Source organism: Rhinopithecus roxellana, chromosome 18 (assembly GCF_007565055.1).
Source record: "Rhinopithecus roxellana isolate Shanxi Qingling chromosome 18, ASM756505v1, whole genome shotgun sequence".
Classification (NCBI taxonomy): domain Eukaryota; kingdom Metazoa; phylum Chordata; class Mammalia; order Primates; family Cercopithecidae; genus Rhinopithecus; species Rhinopithecus roxellana.
The window spans coordinates 10,194,705-10,218,802 of NC_044566.1; the positions used below are offsets into that span (position 1 = coordinate 10,194,705).

General features: G+C 41.6%; 1 protein-coding gene across 4 annotated transcripts in view; it reads right to left on the reverse strand.

Annotated features, from left to right (window-relative positions):
• Positions 1-24,093, reverse strand: part of BIVM (basic, immunoglobulin-like variable motif containing) — a 44,786-nt gene extending 20,693 nt beyond the window's left edge. For 2 of the 4 annotated variants that reach the window (XM_030921991.1, XM_030921989.1), the window contains exons 1-4: positions 23,681-24,093; positions 18,113-18,196; positions 15,725-16,317; positions 3,715-3,841 (exon numbers count right to left, since the gene is read on the reverse strand). In XM_030921991.1, coding sequence (XP_030777851.1) covers positions 3,715-3,841; positions 15,725-16,202 — 605 coding nt within the window. In that variant the 5' untranslated portion in view covers positions 16,203-16,317; positions 18,113-18,196; positions 23,681-24,093. Of the gene's footprint in view, positions 1-3,714; positions 3,842-15,724; positions 16,318-18,112; positions 18,197-18,263; positions 18,446-22,486; positions 23,528-23,680 lie in introns of those variants that run through there. The other 2 variants (XM_010353077.2, XM_030921990.1) reach the window with 2 other exon arrangements.
• Between the last annotated feature and the right edge of the window lie 5 nt (positions 24,094-24,098).

The window sequence follows — 24,098 nt, forward strand, 5'->3', positions numbered from 1 at the left end:
CCCAAGTAGCTGAGACTACAGGCATGTGTCACCACAACAGGGTAATTTTTGTATTTTTAGAAAAGACATGGTCTCACTATGTTGGCCAGGATGGTCTCAATCTCTTGACCTTGTGATCCTCCCACCTCAGCCTCCCAAAGTGCTGGGATTACAGATGTGAGCCACTGCACCTGGCCAAATGCAAAGCTAGTCAAGCATGGTTGTAGGGGGAGACAATGTTAAATCAGCTTAACAATAACCCACAATACTCGTTGACTTTCAGATGATCTTCTCCTAACTGCTTTCTAAAGAAGGTGCTAAGAAGTAGCCACAATGAAACAAAGAAACAAGACCTATCATCAGTAAGAGCAACTTTGGTGTCGTCTGAAAATTAATCACAAAATGAAAAATTAGACATATGCATGCGTACATATATGCATTTGTATATGTATATATACTATGCATATTGGCAAACATACAAGTTAACCATGATCCTTAAATCTTTTTTTTTTTTTTAAGTTCCAGGGTACACTCGCAGGATGTGCAGCTTTGTTACATAGATAAACGTGTGTAATGGTGGTTTGCTGCATCTATGAACCCATCACCTAGGTATTACACCCTGTGTGCATTAGCTATTTTTCCTGATGCTCTCCCTTCCCAAGTTCCCACCCCACAACAGGGTTTCAATGTGTGTTGTTCCCTCCCTGTGTCCATGTGTTCACATTGTTCGGCTCCCACTTATAAGTGAGAACGTACTCCAGGACCCCTAAATCTGTAGACTCAACTACACAAAATGACACACAAAAGATATTAACTGTCACTTAACATACTAAGTGCTGTCTTCAACACCTCACTGTCAAATCTATTGAGTCCTCCCTCAGTTTTGCTTTGTTCTTTAATTGCGGTAAAAACACACATCAAATTTATCATGTACACCATTTTTAAGTGTACAGGTCAGTAGTGTCAACTATATGCAAATTGTTAGGCAACAGAACTTTTCCATTTTGCAAAAACAAAACTCTTTACCCATTGAACAACACAACTCCCTTTTTCCCCTTTTCCCCAACCCTGGAAACATATGAGCAATTTACTAATGTCCTTATTGAAGTAATCTGCCCTAGTTGTTTAAATATGAATGTGAACTCCAACCTAAGAGATCTTTGTGGACAAGTGATTATTAACAGCTCTGTCATCATAAGCTATATGGTCCATGCTGATAAAACACAAGCAACTCATTCATTTACTGATTTTTTTTTTTTTCTGCTCTGAATATTTTTGCCAGAGTTCAATTTTTTGGGGATTATTTTTCAAGTCCAATACTAATAGTGTTTTATATTTTACAAAATTTATCTTTACATACATTTACTAACAAAGTATTACATGCATGTGTATATTTTTTCTCATAACACTAAATTTGGCCTGAAAGAATGTTTAAAAGGAGAGGGAAAGGGGGATTTCTCTTAAGATTTTTCATACTTTTTCATCAATCTCAACTTGTTTCCTAGTCTTGTTTATGACCAGGTTAAACTGTTTACCAACATTCTACTACCTTCTACGGGACTTTCCATTCTAACCTAATCTTGTAATATTCTCGGTGGAAAACAGGCTTATATTCCTGGTGATGTTTTCCCTTCAGGGCATTTCTCTCATCTATCCTTCCTAGTCCTAGCCTTCATGGCCTCACATGTTATACTATTAACATGTAGTTACACAGATTTGTTGTTGAAACAAAGCTTAAATCTAAGTGATTAGAAGCACAAACGAGCAAAGCCTTCTTTTTAAAGAAACTAAAATGTATGTTTTATCACTTTAATGTCTCTTCTCCATTATTCCCTACAAATTAACTATTTCAAATTTATCTTTATAAAAGTTCCTTTTGTTAAGAAATCATCCATGGCTTATCTTTAACTCAGAAAACAAAATTAATATTGAGCCTGATATCTAAGAAACAGATCATGACATGTGTTATAAGGAAACAGCATGAATGTTTGAATCTGACTCTTCGGCTTCAATACAAGATCTTCTGCTTCTTAGCCATGTGACATTGGCAGGTTTCTTGGCTTCTCTGAGCCTCCCTTTAGACAAGCTACTCTACTCTTCATTACCTACATTCCAGAGACACTTTGCTGTAATCCTTTCAAAGACCCTTCACCCCCTACAACACTTCATATTCCCTCCCTTAAGACCCAGGACCTTAGTAAAGCATTTTGGTGATCATTACCTCCTTTCATGGTTAATTAGTGATTCATACCCATCACGTGACAAACTGCCTAAGATATTTCACATTTTTCTGTGTAGTCCCCTCTCCTCAACTGGATTGTAAACCTTGGGAAAACAAAGACCATGTTGTGTGCATCTCTGTTTCTCAGCCTACAGCAAAGGGTCCAATATCTATTAAATAAGTGATAAAAATGTATTTCTAAAATGTCATACAAAGGAATTTTTAAAACCCCAATCAGAGTCAGTAACACAGAAAAGTTGTCATGAATTAAACTTGTTTTCATTAGACTAGGAACTGTATTTTAAGATAACCAAATAGCCCCAGTTGATGAATGAAGCTACAGAAGAAGGCTGGGTAATGAAAGTAAAAAAAAAAAAAAAAAAAAATGGAATTTTGAAATGTAACCATTTTGCAACAAATATTCAGACAAGGATCATCAATGAGTTTGAGTTGTCAATACATTTGGCTAAAACCATAAGGTATGAAGTTGATGGAACCTAGCTATTACCTAATGCCACTCTGTCACCCTACTGATTACTTGAGGGTAGCAGACGGGAAAGAAAGAACTTGTCAATGTAGAATACAACTGTCACCACCTTAACCCAGTAATCACTTAGAATTGCTAAGATTAGATAATCAGATACCATGTGCCTTCTGATATGAAACGTTTGAAGTATGAGGGCCTACTTAAGCAGCGTTCTTGCATAAAATGTTGTACTGGAATTTAACCAAGTCTTTATATTCAACTTCCAGTTTACAGGAAATATTGAGGTTAGATGAATAATTTAGGAAACTAAAAGGAAAAAACAAATCTGGAATGTAGGACATTCTACAAAATATCTGGCCAAGTCTCTTCAATAAGTCAATCTTTACAATTCTCATTTGTTGATTAAAATAAATAGAATTTTAAAAAGAAAAGGGGGAAAGTGGGGTGGAGACTGTCCTAGATTGAGACAATTATGGGTCATGACACACACACATGTGGTTCACAACTGGGTCCCACTTTGAACAAACAGATATGAAGACCTTTTCAGAACAATCTGGGAAATGTGAATTTAGCCTGGGAATTAGACACTAGGGAAATATTGTTAATCATATTAGGTATGACAAAAGTATTGTGGTTAAGTAGAAAAAAGTCATTTTTTAGAGATGCATACTTAGGTAACTTGAGATTAAATATGATAAAAATCAGTCACTTGAAAATTCTTCAGCAATGAAAAGCTAAGTATGTAACTACATCAAAAGGTTAATCATTGTTAAATCTAGATGGCAGTTATGTGGAGTCACACAGATGACTCTAATGACCAGCCGAGTTTGGGAAAGACCAGCATAGCACATGATTAATCTACTTCAAACATCTGTGGTAGACTTTAAAGATTCAGAAATCCTGGTAATAATTTTAGAAAGAAAAATATTTATGATACATATAATGTATTAATTTGTAAAGTGCTAAGTTATTGCCAACATGTATTACATATTTCAAAAATGAAAAAAATAAAAACTGATAACGTCACCATCGTCTAAGGTCTAATACTTTCCGCTGTTTAATATCTTCAAGGGGAGAATGCTGAGGACATTCCTTCTGATATCTTCCCTTTTTATCTGAAGTTTTTCTCTTGGAAACTTGTTTCTTTGCATTGCCTAGAATACAAGAGCATAAAATAAGCAGAATGCTTAAGATGATGTAAACTGAAATGACAAAATTATACACCAAAATTCAGAAGTAACGGCCTTAATAATTCTGCTGAGAAAGTATAAAGAAAAAATAACAACAAATAAATAACTGCCACTGGTTCTAAAAATGATATTTGCAAACACAGTGAAGTGATACATGTATTTGCAATAATAGTTCCCCACCTTAAACAGAAAGAGAGAATAAAAACAAATTTAAACAACAACATGAATTCTATTTCGTGTCACGTTCTTACACTCCAACTCCAGAGCTAGTCACTTAGTTGGTGAAACGGTCAATCACTAAATCTTTAGCCACATCTAGAAAATCAAATTATCGACATAAAAAATTTAACTAGACCACTTTCCAGAAAATGAAGGCTTTCTATAAAACAATAAAACCAAATCAATGCAACTCTGTTAAGAAAAGTAAAAGCACCAGATCCAACAATGTGATGATGTGATGTTTAAAAATATCTCTGGGCTTACAGAGACAACAGAATGAATGAAGAATGATGCACATATGTACATTACAAAAATGCAACTTTAGCACAGAAACTAGAATGAAAAGCAAAGTCTCCTGTGTGCATATATGCATGTACCTACACACACTCATACATGCACACACACACACACGTTCTCCAAAAGACTCTCAAGACAAACAACGGTGGTTACTACTGGGGAAGGGAGAATTGGGAGCTAGACAAAAGGGAGCCAAAAGTAAGAGTGAGAATTTGTACTTTTTAATTTTTTTAATTGTTGTGAGTACATAGTAGGTGTACATGCTTATGGGGTATATGAGATGTTTTGATACAAGCATGCAATGTGAAATAACCACATCATAGAGAATGGGGTATCCATCCCTATACTTTTTATATGTTTTATTTCTAAATTGTTAGTGAAATATCTAGTAAAAAAAGGTATATAAAGTAAAATATCATTAAATAACATCCAAGCCTCATTTAATTAAAATACTATTAAGATTTCAGATAGCTATGCTCAAATACTTTAATCTTTCACACATATTCTATTTTACAACAGTTCTGTTATAAAAATTAACTGAAGACTAATATTTCATTTTTATGAGTCATTCATAAATTATAAAACAGATTATATACATATGCGCCTAATAAGCAAACATAGAGATCTGTTTTATTCCTTCAAGATACTCTACACTGAAACCATTTGGCACCTAGGAACAGCTGGAACTCAGGAACTATTATTACCAGGGAATTTCTGTAAAAATGTAATAATAATGAAGACTATAAAGTCAAGAAACAATGTTTCACCTTCCTTTTAATTATTCTTTTTATTTGTTTTGAGACGAGGTCTTGCTCTGTTGCCCAGACAAGAGTGCAGTGATGCAATCTCCAGTCATTGCAACCTCAGTCTCCGGGGCTCAAGCAATCCTCCTACTCAGCCTCGGGAGTACCTGGGACCACAAGTGCATGTGACCATGCTCAGCTAATTTTTGTATTTTTAATAAAGTTGGGGTCTCGCTATGTTGCCCAGGTTGGTCTCAAACTCCTGAGCTCAAGCAATCCACCTGCCTCAGCCTCACAAAATGCTGAGATTACAAGTGTGAGCCACCGTGCTCAACCCTTTTAATTATTTTTTCTAAGTTTTTACAGAGAACACACTTTTCACAGAGCTGAACACCACTGGCAAAGGTGAGCAATTGCGCCAAATCTCATTGTGCCAAATTTCCTTGACTGGTAAAATGACTCTTAAGAGAGTCAGATGACAGAAGAATGAGTTTCTCACATTTCTTGAGATGTCTTCACTGCCTAATAATGACTTAATTCCCTAAGTAGTTTTCCCAGCCACTTAAAATTTTAAGTCTAATGAAACATGGAAATGTGTGACCTTGATAGGCTCTGCAAACAGTCTGTACTCACACTTTCCTCTAGGGTTCCATGACCTTGCCCCCATTCTCTTTTTGCTGAATCTAGGATTGCCCCTGGGATCAATGAGCATATACGGTCCAAATGAGCATACTTCATAAAATCTCTGCGCTGCCACAGAAAGAGCAGGTCCCACAGGCAAAAGTTGATTCGATTGGAGGGAAAGAAGCCACATCAAAGTGAAAGCTCAGTTTGAGATGGGAACATAAAAGAGCAACACCTGCACCTTCTGCCTCCCATCACATCAGCTCCAAGAACCTTCGCCCACCGCTCCTTCTCATTACCGAGTTCCCTCTTCCATTCCTCACCCTACCCACAGCACACACACACACAGCCTCAACACCAAACACACACACACACACAGCCTCAACACCAAACACACACACACACAGCCTCAACACCAAACACACACAGCCTCAACACCAAACACACACACACACAGCCTCAACATCAAACACACACACACACAGCCTCAACACCAAACACACACACACAGCCTCAACACCCAACACACACACACACACACAGCCTCAAAACCAAACACACACACACACAGCCTCAACACCAAACACACGCACAGCCTCAATACCAAACACACACACACACACAACCTCAACACCAAACACACACACACACACACACAACCTCAACACCAAACACACACACACAGAGCCTCAACACCAAATACACACACACAGCCTCAACACCACACACACAACCTCAACACCAAACACACACACACAACCTCAACACCAAACACACACACACAGCCTCAACACCAAACACACACACACAGCCTCAACACCAAACACACACACACACACAGCCTCAACACCAAACACACACACACAGCCTCAACACCAAACACACACACACACACACACAGCCTCAACACCAAACACACACACACACACGGCCTCAATACCAAACACACACACACACAGCCTCAATACCAAACACACACACACACAGCCTCAATACCAAACACACACACACACAGCCTCAACACCAAACACACACACACACAGCCTCAACACCAAACACACACACACACACAGCCTCAATACCAAACACACACACACACAGCCTCAACACCAAACACACACACACACACACAGTCTCAATACCAAACACACACACACACACACACACAGCCTCAATACCAAACACACACACACACACAGCCTCAACACCAAACACACACACACACACAGCCTCAACACCAAACACACACACACAGCCTCAACACCAAACACACACACACAGCCTCAACACCACACACACACACACACACAGCCTCAACACCACACACACACACAGCCTCAACACCCAACACACACACACACAGCCTCAATACCACACACACAACCTCAACACCAAACACACACACACACACACAGCCTCAACACCAAACACACACACACACAGCCTCAATACCAAACACACACACACACACAGCCTCAACACCAAACACACACACACACACACACAGTCTCAATACCAAACACACACACACACACACAGCCTCAATACCAAACACACACACACACACAGCCTCAACACTAAACACACACACACACACAGCCTCAACACCAAACACACACACACACAGCCTCAATACCAAACACACACACACAGCCTCAACACCAAACACACACACACACACACAGTCTCAATACCAAACACACACACACACACACACAGCCTCAATACCAAACACACACACCACACAGCCTCAACACCAAACACACACACACAACCTCAACACCAAACACACACACACACAGCCTCAACACCAAACACACACACACATAGCCTCAACACCAAACACACACACACACACACACAGCCTCAATACCAAACACACACACACACACGCACAGCCTCAACACCAAACACACACACACACACAGCCTCAACACCAAACACACACACACACACACAGCCTCAATACCAAACACACACACAGCCTCAACACCAAACACACACACACACACATCCTCAACACCAAACACACACACACACACAGCCTCAACACCAAACACACACACACACAGCCTCAACACCAAACACACACACACACAGCCTCAATACCAAACACACACACACACACAGCCTCAACACCAAACACACACACACACACACAGTCTCAATACCAAACACACACACACACACACAGCCTCAATACCAAACACACACACACACAGCCTCAACACTAAACACACACACACACAGCCTCAACACCAAACACACACACACACAGCCTCAATACCAAACACACACACACACAGCCTCAACACCAAACACACACACACACACACAGTCTCAATACCAAACACACACACACACACACACAGCCTCAATACCAAACACACACACACACACAGCCTCAACACCAAACACACACACACACACAGCCTCAACACCAAACACACACACACACACAGCCTCAACACCAAACACACACACACACAGCCTCAACACCACACACACACACACACAGCCTCAACACCACACACACAGAGCCTCAACACCAAATACACACACACAGCCTCAACACCACACACACAACCTCAACACCAAACACACACACACAACCTCAACACCAAACACACACACACAGCCTCAACACCAAACACACACACACAGCCTCAACACCAAACACACACACACACAGCCTCAACACCAAACACACACACACACACAGCCTCAACACCAAACACACACACACACACAGCCTCAATACCAAACACACACACACACACAGCCTCAACACCAAACACACACACACACACAGTCTCAATACCAAACACACACACACACACACACAGCCTCAATACCAAACACACACACACACACAGCCTCAACACCAAACACCCACACACACACAGCCTCAACACCAAACACACACACACACAGCCTCAACACCAAACACACACACACACAGCCTCAACACCACACACACACACACAGCCTCAACACCACACACACACACAGCCTCAACACCCAACACACACACACACAGCCTCAACACCACACACACACACACACAGCCTCAACACCACACACACACACACACACAGCCTCAACACCCAACACACACACACAGCCTCAACACCAAACACACACACACACAGCCTCAACACCACACACACACACACACACAGCCTCAACACCAAACACACACACACACACACAGCCTCAACACCAAACACACACACACACACAACCTCAACACCAAACACACACACACAGCCTCAATACCAAACACAGACACACACAACCTCAACACCAAACACACACACACACACACACAACCTCAACACCAAACACACACAGCCTCAACACCAAACACACACACACACACACAGCCTCAACACCAAACACACACACACAGCCTCAATACCAAACACACACACACAACCTCAACACCAAACACACACACACACACAACCTCAACACCAAACACACACACACACAGCCTCAACACCAAACACACACACACACATAGCCTCAACACCAAACACACACACACACACACACACACAGCCTCAATACCAAACACACACACACACACGCACAGCCTCAACACCAAACACACACACACACAGCCTCAACACCAAACACACACACACACACACAGCCTCAATACCAAACACACACACAGCCTCAACACCAAACACACACACACACACATCCTCAACACCAAACACACACACACACACAGCCTCAACACCAAACACACACACACAGCCTCAACACCAAACACACACACACACACAGCCTCAACACCAAACACACACACACAGCCTCACCACACACACATACACACAGCCTCAACACCACACACACACACAGCCTCAACACCAAACACACACACACACACACACACACACACACACACAGCCTCAACACCAAACACACACACACACACACAAATATATGTATTCACCACACTGACTTTTAGAAAAAGGTATGAGAAGAGCAAATAAAAGCAGAAAATCCAGTCTTTTTTTACTGGAAGAACCAAAGGACAGAGTCCTGTGCAATCACCATCACTGAAAGTGAGGTGAGAGGGAACCCATAAAGAAGACAGCCACAGAGAAGAGGGGGCCCAAATTCTGCATTTAAATTTGGCCCAAATCTTGGACTGACCCCTGGACCATGCATGCAAGGAGCAAACCCAAGCAACACAGCTAAAGGAACTGAACTGAGATGGTTGGAGCTGTACCAAGGAGACAGAATTTACAATTTTAGTTCAACCAAATTAACTGCCTCCCAAAACCAAAAAAAAATCGACACTTTGAAGGAATATACCAGAGTTGCCATAACATAATAGTCCCACTATCTAGGATACAATGAAATATTATAGAACATGTAAGGAAACTGAAAAATATGACTTATTCTCAAGAAAAAAGATAAGGCCTACTCTGAGATTAGCCAGATTTTGAAATTTGCAGATAAGACATTAAAGTAGATATTATGACTATGCATTATGACATAGATAAAATGCTCTTGTAATGAATGAAAAATATAGCAAATCTCAGATAAGAAATAGAAGCTATAAAAATGTAAATTCTAGAACTAAAGTAAGTAGATGGAAAAATATCTACCATGCAAACATAATCAAAATAAAGCTGAGGAGCTTTATTAATATCAAACAAAGTAACTTTCAGACAAGAAAAATTTCCAGGAATAATGAAATATATTTCATAATGATAAAAGGGTCAATTCAGGAAGAAGGCATAAATCTCATAAATGTGCGTGAACTTAATAACAGAGCTTCAAATTACATTTTTTTAAAAATTAACAGAATTAAGTGCGGTGTAGGAGGCACCAGGAATCTGTCTCCCCACTTAGACAACTGCATTGGCAGAACCTGGCTATGTAAATATTTTGGAATTCCAGAGTCTATTCAAAGGATTGCAACTTTCAGAGGAAGTCCTGAACAGTAAATGCAAATTTTGGTCAATTTCAGGACATAGCAAGGTACAAGTACCTATCCCCAAGTCCAGGCAACTGTGCATATGTTCCTGGAGAAGCTCCAGGCAGTTTGAGGGAACCATGGTGGGCAAAAAGGTCCATGTCCTACTAAAATTGGGAACCTGTGTTCTGATTGCTGACTGCTGCTTCTGATCTTGAAAGTACAGATACAGGGGGGCAGCCATTGTTGCAACTCTCCTTCCAGTGTTGCAAGCCCCTCCCACTACAACTGAAGCAACTTCCAGGGGACTTAAGGGGTGTGGTTTTTTTGTTCTATTTTTTTTTCTCTTCATTTTCCCTTTGGGGAGTCAGACATTTCAAAAACAGTATATTCAAAAGCAATCACTTACACAGTGAAATTTAGAAAATCACTGTACACACTCAGAGAAAGGCAGGGGCTTTTCCCTGAGAAGCCCTTAAATGTATACCTCAGGTTGATTACCAGCATAGAAACAGCCTATAGCAATCAAAAAACAAAAACTAAAATCAACAAACTCTGGGAAAGAGGGGTATTGATTTCCAGAGTTACTACATTATTAAATAACATTTGAATGTCTAGTTTCCAACAACAACAAAAAAAAAATCACAAGAAACAGAATAAGGCCCATTCAAAGAAACAAAAAAATATATAAACCAACAGAAACCATCTCTGGAAAGACCAAATGGCAGATTTGCTAGACAGGACTTTACAACCACTATCTTAAAGATGCTAAAAGAACTAAAGAAAGATGTGTGTATGAAGAACATGGAAATATCAGTGAAGAGATAGAAAACTTAGAAGAAAACCAAAGAGAAATTATTGGGCTGAAAAATATAATAACTGAAATGAAAAACTCACTAGAGTGATTCAAAGGCAGATTGGAGCAGGCAGAAAAATTAGTCAACTTGAAGATGGGAAAACTGAAATAACTGAGTATGAGGAACAGAAAGAAAAAGGTCTGAAGAAAAGTGAACAGACCTTAAGGGACCTGGGGACACCATCAAGTGGACCAACCTATACATTGCAGAAGTTCCAGAAAGAGAAGACCCTGAAAAAGGGGTAGAGAGATTATCCAAACAAATAATGGCTAAAAACTTTCCAAATTTGATTTTAAAAAACATGAATGTAAACATCCAAAAAACTCAACAAATTCCAAGCAGGATGAACTTAGAAAGACCCACACCAATATACAATACAATAAAATTGCAAGGCCGGGCGTAGTGGCTCACTCCTGTAATCCCAGCACTTTGGGAGGCTGAGACAGGCAGATCACCTGAGGTCAGGAGTTCGAGACCAGCCTGACCAATATGGAGAAACTCCATCTCTACTAAAAATAAAAAATTAGCCAGGCATGGTGGCACATGCCTGTAATCCCAGCTACTTGGGAGGCTGAGGCAGGAGAATCGCTTGAACCCGTAAGGTGGAGGTTGTGGTGAGCCAAGATCATGCCATTGCACTCTAACCTGGGCAACAAGAACAAAACTCTGCCTCAAATTAAAAAATTTAAAAATTGCAAAAAGACAAAGACAGACTCTTAAAAAGCAACACAAGAGAAGCAACACATCACATACAATGGACTGTTAATAAGAATATCAACAGATTTCTCATCAGAAACTTTGGAAGCCAGAAGGAAGTGGGCTGATATATTCAAAGTGTTGAAAGAAAAAAAATTCAAACAAGATTCCTAAATCCAGCAAAACTGTCCTTCAAAAGTGAAGAAGAAATTCAGACATTCCCAGACAAACAAAAACTGAGGGAGTTTATTATCACTAGACTTGCCCTGTAAGGAATGCCAAAAGGATTCCTGTTGGTTGAAATCAAAGGACATTAGCTAGTACCTCAAAGCCACAGGAAGAAATAAATTTACCTCAGTGAAGGTAATACATGAACAATCACAAAAGCCAGTGTTATTTTGTTAATTTGCAACTCCAGTTTTTGTATGCTATATGATTTATGAGACTAATATGTTTTTGAAAAATTATTATTAGTTTAAAAGCTAGTAGTAGACCAGGAGCAGTGGCTCATGCCTGTATTCCCAGCACTTTGGAAGGCTGAGGCAGGAGGATTGCTTGAGACCAGTAGTTTAAGACCAGCCCTGGCAATATAATGAGACTCTATCTCTACAAAAAATTTTAAAAAATTAACCAGGTGTAGTGGTGTGCACCTGTAGTCCCAGCTACTCAGGAGGTTGAAGTGGGAGGATTGCTTAAGCCTGGGAGGTCAAGGCTGCAGTAAGCCATAGTCGTGCTACTGCACTCCAGTCTGGGCAAGAGAGCAAGACCCTATTTCAAAACAAAAAAATAAAAATAAAAAAGCTATTATTATAACAACTTTGGTTTGTAACTCCACATTTTCTTTTCCACATTATTTAAGAGATTAATACATAAAAATTATTAGTTTATGTTTTCAGACACACAATGTATAAAGATGTAATTTTATAACATCAGTAACTGAAAGTGGGTGGGGATTAAGCAGTATAGGAACAGAGTTTTTATAGATAGATAACAAGTAGCAAAATGACAAAAGTCTCTCCTTATCAGTGATTACTTTAAATGTAAATGGATTAAATTCTCCACTCAAAATGCACAGATTGGTAGAATGGGTTTTAAAAAATACGTTTTTGTATATGTGGGTTCACACACAAAAAAAGAAACAGAAAAAATTAGCTAACAATATGCTCTCTCTGAAACACTCACTTTAGATCTGGAGATACAAATAGGCTGAAAGTAAAAGGATTGAAATAAGTATCCAAAGCAAACAGCACCCAGAAGAGAGCAGGGGTAGCTATAAATAAACAAGTCATAAAAAGACAAACACTATATGATTTCACTTATATAAGGTACCTGGAATAGTCAAATTCACAGTGACAAGAAGTAAAATGGTGGTTTCAAGGGAGTGTGAGGAGAAGGAATGAGGATTTATTGTTTAATGGGTACAAAGTTTATTTTGTAAGATGAAAAGAGATTTGGAGATGAATGGTGATGATGGCTGCACAACAACGTAAATGGACTTAATGCCTCTAAACTGTACATGTAAAAATGGTTAAGATGGTAAATTTTCTGTTATTAAACATGTATTAGTTTTTTAAAAAGAAATTAAATGGAGAAAAGACAACTTCACAATCATAGTTGAAGATTTTTAACACCCTTCTTTTGGCAATTGGTAGAAAAGACACAAGTTAAGCAGAGACACAAAAGATGTGAATGACACTTTCAGACACTTTGACATAATTAATATTTATAGATACTCCCAATGACTGCAGAATGCACATTCTTTTCAAGTGCACATGGTACATACACCAAGATAGACCATATGTTGGGTCATAAAACAAGTCTCAGTACATTTAAAAAGACTGAGAGCATATGCCCTCTGTCCACAATGGAACTAAACTAGAAATCAATATTTAGAAAAACTATTAATATCTAGAAATTAAACAGCATACATCTAAGTAATACATGTATTAAAGAATAACTTGCAAAGGAAATTAGAAAATATTTCAAATTAAATAATAATAATAAGCATATCAAATTTGTGGGCTGCAGCTACAGCAGTACTTAAAGACTAATTTGGGGTTTATATGCTTATGATAGAAAAGTTTAAAATCAATAATCTAAGCTTCCATCTTAAGAAGTCAGAAAATGAAGAACAAAGTAAACCCAAAGTAAGTCAGAGGAAGGATATAATAAAGAGCAGAAACCAATGAAACAAAAAACAAACAATTGAGAAAATTAACAAAGCTAAAGCTGGTTATTTGAAAAGATGAACAAAATTGATAAACTCCTAGCTAGACTGATCAGTTTTTAAAAAATAGAGAAAATAAATTAATTACCAGTGTTAGGATGCAAAAGGAGTTGTCAATAAAGATTCCTTAGATGTTAGAGGGATAACATTAACTTTAAGTCCCCAAATTTGACAACTTAAATGACATGGACAAATTAAAATTTGTCAGAAATTAACAGAAATCAAGACAACTCCATAATTATACACAGAGATTTTAATGTCTCTCTGAAAATCCTCAGAAAACAGGAGGAAAAAACACTTCCCAACTTTTCTTAGAAGATTTGCATAGCCCTAATTCCAGAACTGGACAAAGGCATTAGACAAAAAGAAAACTGCAGGCTCATTACTTACAAATTTAAACAAAAAAGCAAAATCCTCCTCCTACCTTTGAGAATTACAAATTTACATAACATTCTATGAAACAAGTTGATCTTGCAGATGAACAAGCAGAAGCATTAAGGTTTTACAAAATTGTCAAAGAAGCCTAGAAGTAAAATACAAATTCTAGTTTGACCTGTTATTAACTTTGCAACTTCGGCCTAGAAATTTATCCCCTCTAAGCCTCGATTTCTTCACCTACAAATGGGGGTAGCAGTACCTGCCTCACAAAATTCCTGTATTACTTTGAATTCAAAAGAAAGAAGTATAAAGTATTTCTATCTGCCATAGGACCAACCCACTGCAACTGTGAAAGTTATGCACAACCTAGGTAAAGAGCATCCTCTTAAACTGAGCAGTATACAACCCACTCAGTGGTACATGGAGGCTTTGCTGGGTACCTAAAAAATTTTAACAAAAAAAAAGCTAAAACATTATATAGTAGGAAAAAGAGATGTTTGGTCAGGAAATATGACTTCATGTGCCTATAAACTATGAAACAGTAGTAAGTTGTTCTAGCCATATTGTTAACCTTTTCTAAGCTATCATCTGTTTATCTATAATATTGTACAACATTCTTAGATTTTCAAAGCTTTCAAAATAATTTAATACAAAGGTTATGCTTGAAGTTTCCAGTGGAAACCCTGTAATGAACTACATGCCCTATGTCAAGGTTACTTTCCCAAAACTACAGTGACAGACAAGATGATAGCCATGTTCCTTATTTAGTATTATAAAAGGAAACTATGTGTAATGGCAAGATTAAACAAGACATAGTGTTTGTTTTCTCATTATTTTCACATATGAACCTCATGGCTCCCTCCTTACCTGTTTTGTATTTCGAATTTGTGGTCACTCCATCAAATTCAGATTTATCAATTTCCCATGCAAGAGGTAGCTTGCCCAGGCTGTTGGATAAGTTTTCCAAGCTATTTTCTTCATTGTAGATGATTTCCGACGTACTAGTCGGGATACCAATGTATCTTGATGAATTATTTCCAGCAGATAAAGAGGTACTATCAGGGAGACAAGAAGAGCGGGATGGATTTGGAGTTTTATAGACTGAGGTCGCCTGGTTGAGGAAGGCATAGTCTGAACAGATGGCATAAATTTTTTCCCGAGTATGAGTCACTGGACAACTCCATGGATAATGACCATCTCCTTTGGGACCCAAGGGTGCTCCTGAGGCACTTGTGCAGAAAGATTTTACAGCACCTTGTAGATTCTCTTCAGGTGACTGTCTCTCAGATTTGTGCTCACCATTTCCAGAATCATTTGACCTTTCTGTTTCTGCAACGTTAGGCATTGAATGCAGTGTAAAATTTCTATTACTAGAAAGAACTTGCAACTCTTTCTTGATAAACAACTTTGACAATTGTTTACAGCATGCTATAAAAGCTTGAGAGTCACAAAATGAGCTCCTAAGAGAAAGGAAAAAGAATGATCAACAATCTACCAGATACACAAACAGCACTAAAAAGCACAGCAAGTTTTATGCATACATATGCCTTCATTCTATATTAAGTTTACAACTACTGTATGACTGGAGTCATGATCACTATCTTATTTTTTAAATTAGTCTAAAATAATGCATGAAATTATTTTTAAATAATTAAAAAATAATTAAAAAGCAAATAGCCCCCCCCCCTTTTTTTTCTTTTGAGATGGAGTTTCACTCTTGTTGCCCAGGCTGGAGTGCAATGGCGCGATCTTGGCTCACTGCAACCTCCACCTCCCGGGTTCAAGTGTTTCTCCTGCCTCAGCCTCCCAAGTAGCTGGGATTACAGGCATGCGCCACCACACCCGGCTAATTTTGCATTTTTAGTAGAGATGGGATTTCTCCATCTTGGCCAGACTGTTCTCAAACTCCCGACCTCAAGTGATCCGCCCACCTCTGCCTCTCAAAGTGCTGGAATTACAGGCGTGAGCTACCATGTCCGACCAGCAAACAGCCCAAGTTTTAAAAATGGGCAAAGTATCTGAATAGTGTCTTCTTCAAAATCAGTATAGAAATTGCCAATAAGGCCAGGCGCAGTCACTCACACCTGTAATCCAGCACTTTGAGAGGCCAAGGCTGGCGGATCACTTGGGGTCAGGAGTTCAACACCAGCCTGGCCAACATGGTGAAACCCCGTCTCTTCTAAAAATACAAAAATTAGCCAGGCGTGGTGGCACGTGCCTGTAGTCCCATCTACTAGGGAGGCTGAGACATGAGAATCGCTTGAACCTGGGAGGTAGAGATCGCGCCACTACAGTCCAGCCTGGGCAACAGAGTGACGCTCTGTCTCAAAAATAAAAATAAAAATAAAATAAAATAAAAGGCCAATAAGCACATAAAAAGATGCTCAGTATCAGCACATGAAAAGATGCTCGGTATCATTGGCCATCATAGAAATACAAATCAAAACAACAATGAGATAACACCTCACACCCACTAGAATGGCTATAATCAAAAAGGTAAGAAAAAGTGTTGGTGAGGATGTGGAGAAATCATAACCCTCATACACTGCTAGTGGAAATGTAAAACGGTCCAGTTGTTTGGAAAACAGTTCTTCCAACAATTAAACAGAGTTACCATATGGTCCAGCAATTTCATGCCTAGGTATATATCCATGACAGACGAAAATACATCTTCACACAAATGTTAATAGCAGCATTATTCATAATGACCAAAAAATGGAAACAACCCAAATGTCTATCAATTGATGAACATATAAATAAAATGTGGTCTATCAATACAATGGAATATTGTTTGGCAATGAAAAGAAATGAAGTACTGACCCATGCTACAACATGGATGAACCCTAAAAACATTACAGTGAGTAAAAGAAGATGGTCACAAAGGATCAGATAATGTATTATTCTATTTATATAACATGTCCAGAACAGGCAAATCTATGGGGACAGAAGGTAGATTCATGGTTGCCTAGGGCTTGAGGTTTGGGGGTGATGGAGTTTCTTTTTGTAATAATAATATTCTATAAATGATTGTGGCAATGAACACACAACTTTGTAAATACACTAAAAGCCAATGAATTGCATAACTTAATGGGTAAACTATACAGTGTGTGAATTATACCTCCGTAAAGTTGTCTAAAAAATAATGCATTAGCAAGATTTTTTAAGTACATAGGCATAAAGGATACATAATGAATAATGACCACAGATTTAAATCAACAAAGAATACAGAAAGGAAATTTTTCAAAGATTCATCACCTGACAGAAAAACGGATCCAATCAAGGTGTCACTAACTTCTGATCAGTTTCAGGAAAAACTGAATTTCAAGTCTAAACTGATTCCTTTAGGGAAGAAAACAGAAAGCTTAAATAGCAACTGAGGGCATGCAAGGAAGCTGAAGATTTATACCAGAGGAAGTCCTTGGTGAATTGAACCATCCCAGGACACGCAGCAGACAACCCCAGGCAGGTGCCCAGGCGGGGTATGTGGGTTTCTCAGGGCTCCAGCAACAGAGCATCAGTCGAGAGATTCAATCCACCCTGGGTGATCAGTTGGACTTTTACCAGTTAATATCTCTGCCCATTTGCTTACTTAAAAAATTAGAAATAAAAATAACTGTCATGGGTTACAAAAAAATAGTATCAAAACCATCACACAAATATTGAACAACAAAAGCCTATGAGTTAGGCTGCAAGAAATAGAAGACGATTCACGCAAGAGCCCCCTCGGTTATCCTGATCTGTGAGGAGAAACTAGCAAAAGTATTGCATGGCTTTCATGGAATTTAAGGAAACAGAGCTGCATAGTAGGACTCCACATGTGCTAGGCAAAATTCCATTTTCTTTACTTAAAAAATACTTTTAAAGCATGCTTTTTCTCTATTCAAACCTTCAGTTTTTAGGCCTGGTGTGGTGGCTCACGACTGTAATCCCAGCACTTTGGGAGGCTGAGGCGGGTGGCTCATTTGAGGTCAGGAGTTCGAGACTAGCCTGGCCAACATGGTAAAACCCCATCTCAACTGAAAATTTAAAAATTAGCCAGGCGGTAGTGACGTGTGCCTGTAATCCCAGCTACTCTGGAGGCTGAGGCAGGAGAATTGCTTGAGCCTGGAAGGCGGAGGTTGCGGTGAGCCAAGATTGCACCACTGCACTCCAGCCTGGGCGACCTGCACTCCATCCTGTCTCAAACAAAAACAAAAAGAAAAACCCTTCAGTTTTAAAATAATTTGTGCAGAGTTTATAGTTGTTTGCAGGAGGGTCAGTTGGATAGGAATATTACCACAAAAGGTGGAACCTCCCATGGTTTCATTTGAAAACTTTCACTTTCTTTTGGTAAAAAAAAATCTTGGAGTAGGTGTAGTGGGTCCTCAGGTAGAAGTACTGATGGTCTCTCCTTATTCATCTGGTGGTGCAATGATAATGGCAGAGGGAAGCTCAGTACCTGGCGTTGTTCAGACCAAACTCTTATCTTTTTGGAAGACAGAGTTGCTCTGATTCTTAGCATGTGTCCTAACAGCATTTTCTACTTCTCATCTGTGATCTTCATGCCTTTCTCTACATCAGTGTGGTGGACAGAGAGGTAGGTATTTGTGGTATTGGGGTCATAGGCGTGGACTGTGGGAGGTGAGGAATGAAAGAGCATGTGGTCTGGGTGAGAAGCAATAGGCAAAGGTTATTGGAGTGAGTTTGGTGGGGAGACAGAAATGTTCCAGGCACTGCCCCTTTTATATCCTCATCTCAGACTTGGCTTCCACTTTCCCGGGGCTTCCTTCCTCACACTGAATGGAATTTTGCCTGTAGGACCAGCTCTCTGTGTGACAGTGTAAGGATCTGATTTGATTCGATTTGATTTTTTTGAGATGGAATCTCGCCCTGTTGCCCAGGCTGTAGTGCAATGGCGGGATCTCAGCTCACTGCAACCTCTGCCTCCTAGGTTTAAGAGATTCTCCTGCCTCAGCCTCTGGAGTAGCTGGAATTACAGGCAGGTGCCACCATGCCTGGCTAATTTTTGTATTTTTAGTAGAGATGGGGTTTCACCATGTTGGCCAGGCTGGTCTGGAACTCCTGACCTCAGGTGATCTGCCGGCCTCGGCCTCCCAAAGTGCTGGGATTACAGGCATGAGCCAGTGCGCCCAGCAGGGATTGTAGAAGTATGCTCATTTGGAACATATATAGAATAATCTTTTTTTTTTTAAGGAACTGGGTCTTGCCATGTTGCCTAAGCTGGTCTTGACCTCTTGGCCTCAAGCAATCCTCCCACCTCAGCCTCCCAAATTGCTGCCATTACAGGCACAAGCCACCATGCCCAGCCATGGAGAATATTCTTATCAAAAACATAGGCAAAGGGAAATGGCTGCATTTAAGCACAAAAGTTGGGGGTAAGCTTCCTGGAAGCTAAAGATAGAACACAGCACTCAATTAATATAAAGTGTAACAGTGTGGGCCAGGCACAGTGGCTCATACCTGTAATATCTGTGCTTTGGGAGGCTGAGGCGAAAGAATCGCTTGAGGCCAGGAGTTTGAGGCTGCACAGTGAGCTATGATCACACCACTGCACTCCAGCCTGGGCAACAAAGCAAGACTCTGTCTCAAAAAAAGAAAAAAAAGGAAAGAAAGACAGAAAAAAGTAACAGTCTGGTTTTATTTGTGTTTTTGGTTTGTTTGCTTTTAAATAATGGTCACTGAACAAGATGATCTCTTTGGTCGAAGTTTTAGCGAAAAAAAATGAAGATCATCAACATAAGGATGCATTTTATATTGACTGTCACTAAAATCCAAGGGCATGAAACATTCTCATTGGAAACTATATTTATGTAAATTTCTCTTTGAAAATGTAATATTCATAGATTTTATAAGTAAAACATTACAAAAAAATGCAAAGTACCAAAAGATATTACAGGAAAATGGAAATTACCCAAATCCCACGACCCAAACACTGCTAGTGTTTACTTTCTTTCCACACTGTCTCACATCTATTTTCTCACTACAGTGAGAGCCCGAAGAGGCGAAGGGGGCTTCTATTATTGCATCCTCAGTGCTTTGCTCAGATTCTAGCTTTCTTAAAGTACACTAAGCACAATTTATTACTGATAATACTAATAACAGAATCATTATAGACAATACTGAGATATAGAGAGGCAGTTTGTCCCTCCACTTAATAGACTGAGCTGTCACTGTTTTGACTCATCTTGTAACTCCTTTTGTTTCTCTATTTACAAACCATTCCCAGTGAGTTGACACTTCTAACCTGACCTGTGCAGAGATATTAGAAAATAAAGTTTGCTACATATATATGATCAAAGAACTCCTCTGCCTGAAAGCCTCTGCTCTTAGAACAAAAGGCCAACTCCTGATGGTCCCTAGATCTATGTGGTTAGCTCCATCTCATTCCCTTCCCCCACCCCCCAAGCTCCACATTACTTTTTGGTTCTCCCAATACTGTCTCCCTTACTTAGTTAATTCCCATTCATCTTTCCAACGTCAGCTCAAATGTCACTTTCTGGGGGAAACTTTCTTGGCTTCTCAAACTAGGCCAGGTCACCCAGTAGAGACTCCAGTACCTTCCTCGCCCAGGTCTTACCAGGTGGCAATTTTACACTTAATTCTGTGCGTATCTGTTTATATGATCAACGTCTGCATCCTGCAAGTCTGGTTTTCCAGATTATTGTATCCCCAGGGCCTAGCATTTGTAGACATCTCATTCAACAGATAACTTTTAAGTGTTAGCATCACGTCAGGCATTACCGTAGGCCCTCATTTTGATTGACTGAGGTTCCCTCTTCCAGGCAAGTGAGGTGTTGCTATATTAAGATTTACTACTAAGCCGGCAAGGTAGCTCATGCCTGTAATCCCAGCACTTTGGGAGGCTGAGGCGGGTGGATCATCTGAGGTCAGGAGTTTGAGGCCAGCCTGGCCAACATGGTGAGACCCGTTTCTACTGAAAAAAAAAATATACAAAATTAGCCGCGCGTGGTGGCGCATGCCTGTAGGCCCAGCTACTCAGGAGGCAAGGCCGGAGAATCGCTTGAACACGAGAGGCGGAGGTTGCAGTGGGCTGAGATTGTGCCATTGCATTCCAGCCTGGGCGATAAGGGCAAAACTCCGTCTCAAAAAAAAAGAAGATTTACTACTAAGAATTACTGCAGGACCTCAGGCTCAACTAATAGCTTACACATAAAATCACGTCATAAGCAATAGGTATATGTTTTGCTCGTATGCAAAGCAAAAATTTATAAAATGGCAACCATTAAAAGCATCGCCAGACTCACAATTGTTCAAAGTCACTGAAAGACGTGTTCTGTAAAATAAACGTCCATTTGTAAAGCCAATCTTCATCGCCTAGGTTATAGACTTTTCTGGTTATATTTTGTCTATATTCTCAAGTACCAAGTTTATGAGAGAACCAAACATCTCTAAAACCCTCTTCAGTAAAGCCTTTTCATATGACAAAATACCCTCATCCATATTCTGTATAGAAGACAACTGAGGAGCAGGGGCACTCCGGTGACCTCGTAAAGGTCGAATATGTGCCGGCGGGCGAGACCAGAGGCGCACGGCCCCCAGCCGAGCTGATGCCACCCTTCCCACCCAGTGTCCTCCCGCGCCCTCCAGGCCCCTTCCTCCCCTTCAGACCTGCAGGTCCCCAGAGCCAAGGCGCCCGCCTGTCAAAAGATACCCGGAGTCCTCCGCGCCTGGCGCCGGCCTGCAGCCCGCGCTCCTGGGGAGGCCGGGAGCGTTCCCACCACCGTCCTCTGACAAGCTTGTGGCTCGGCCAGCTCGGAGTCCGCCAGGACTGGGGAGACGGTAGCGCAGGCCAAGCCCCGGCCGCGCAGAACCAGTGCGCGCCGAGGCGACGCGGGCGGAGAGGAAGGAGCGCTGCTGCGCCCCCTGTCCGCTGCCACCCCAGCCCGCGCCTCAGCGCGAGTCGCGAGGACCCCGAGTCCCCGGTCCGCAGCGCCCAAGGGCCGCCGAGGCCTCCTCGCCCCTACTCCCGCCTCCACCTTCCCTCACCGGCCGGAAGACGAGGCATTCCACCAGGGGGAGCGCGCCGAGGCCCGGGGGTGACCGCCTCGAACATGCTTGCCCCGGGCCCGGGGACGCTGTCGGTGTTAAAGGGGGCCCGCGGGCAATTGCTGCATCCGGGCTAAGAGCTGGAGTTCCGATTCGAGTGTTTGAGTAAACGAGTCGATATCATTAATAATGACAATTGCACAAAAGAAAATACGAAAGAAACCCCCTGCCCTGGCGCCCGACCAGGCCCGCCTTGGAGCGGAGCCACCGGCCCTTCTGGGTTTCGGGGCAGCTGGCAAGAGGGAGGTAGGCAGAGGAGGCGGCTCCGGGTCCGACTCCCGAGCTGACCAGGGCGGTGCGCCCGTGACTCCTGGCGGCGGCCCGGGCCCGGGTGCGGGCATGCAGGGTAAGGCAACAGCCGCCGCGCGCTGGTTCCCGGACCCTGCCCAGCGTGGCGTGGAGACCGACGGCAGCACGGGGGTCACCGGTATCCAGATGGACACCTCCCAATCGAGCTTTGTTCACCAGAGGGCTAGGCTTTTCTCTCCCTGGCGCTTTTCTTCCCCCTGCGACCCAGCTTTTCCCCCTACTCCTTCCGGGGAGAGCGGGCACCCACGCAGTGGCCTCCATCTGGACGCCACGGGGCTCCGGAGAGGCGATGACCCCTGAATTAAATAAAAATTTTGAATGCCCAGGTGGCTGCGCGTAAAGTGGCAGCAGGCCGGGCCGGCGGCGCCAAGGTGCCCAGCGGAGGGCCAGGCGCTCAGGGCGCAAAGCCGGCTGCCACCTCGTCCCCTGCCCCCCGCCCCGGGGTACCTCTGGCCTGTCCGTTGGGGTCGGGTCGCTGCGGCCGCGGCGGAACCCGGCTCCGGACCTGGATCACAGCATCCAGCGCGCGGCCCGCGAGGCGCCTCCGGTTACCCTGGGGCCGGCGTCCCTAGTCCCATCGGAGCGCGCCAGGACAGCGCTCTGGACTGCGGTCCCCGGCGACAGGTCGTCGGATAGCATTGACAGCACCTTCCTTTCAAGGTGCTTTATGCCTGCCCTCTGCACGTGCGGAGGGCAGGGTGACCAACGCAAAAACCTGAGCTGCGCCTCCAGACCCGTGCGCCCCTTTGATGGGCATCTGTGGTGTTTATCTGTCCCCCGAAAGCGGTGACCGAAAAGTAAATAAATGGGCGAGAGGTGGTAAAAACCTGGCAGTATTTCCGCTCGTCCTGTGTCGAACTACATA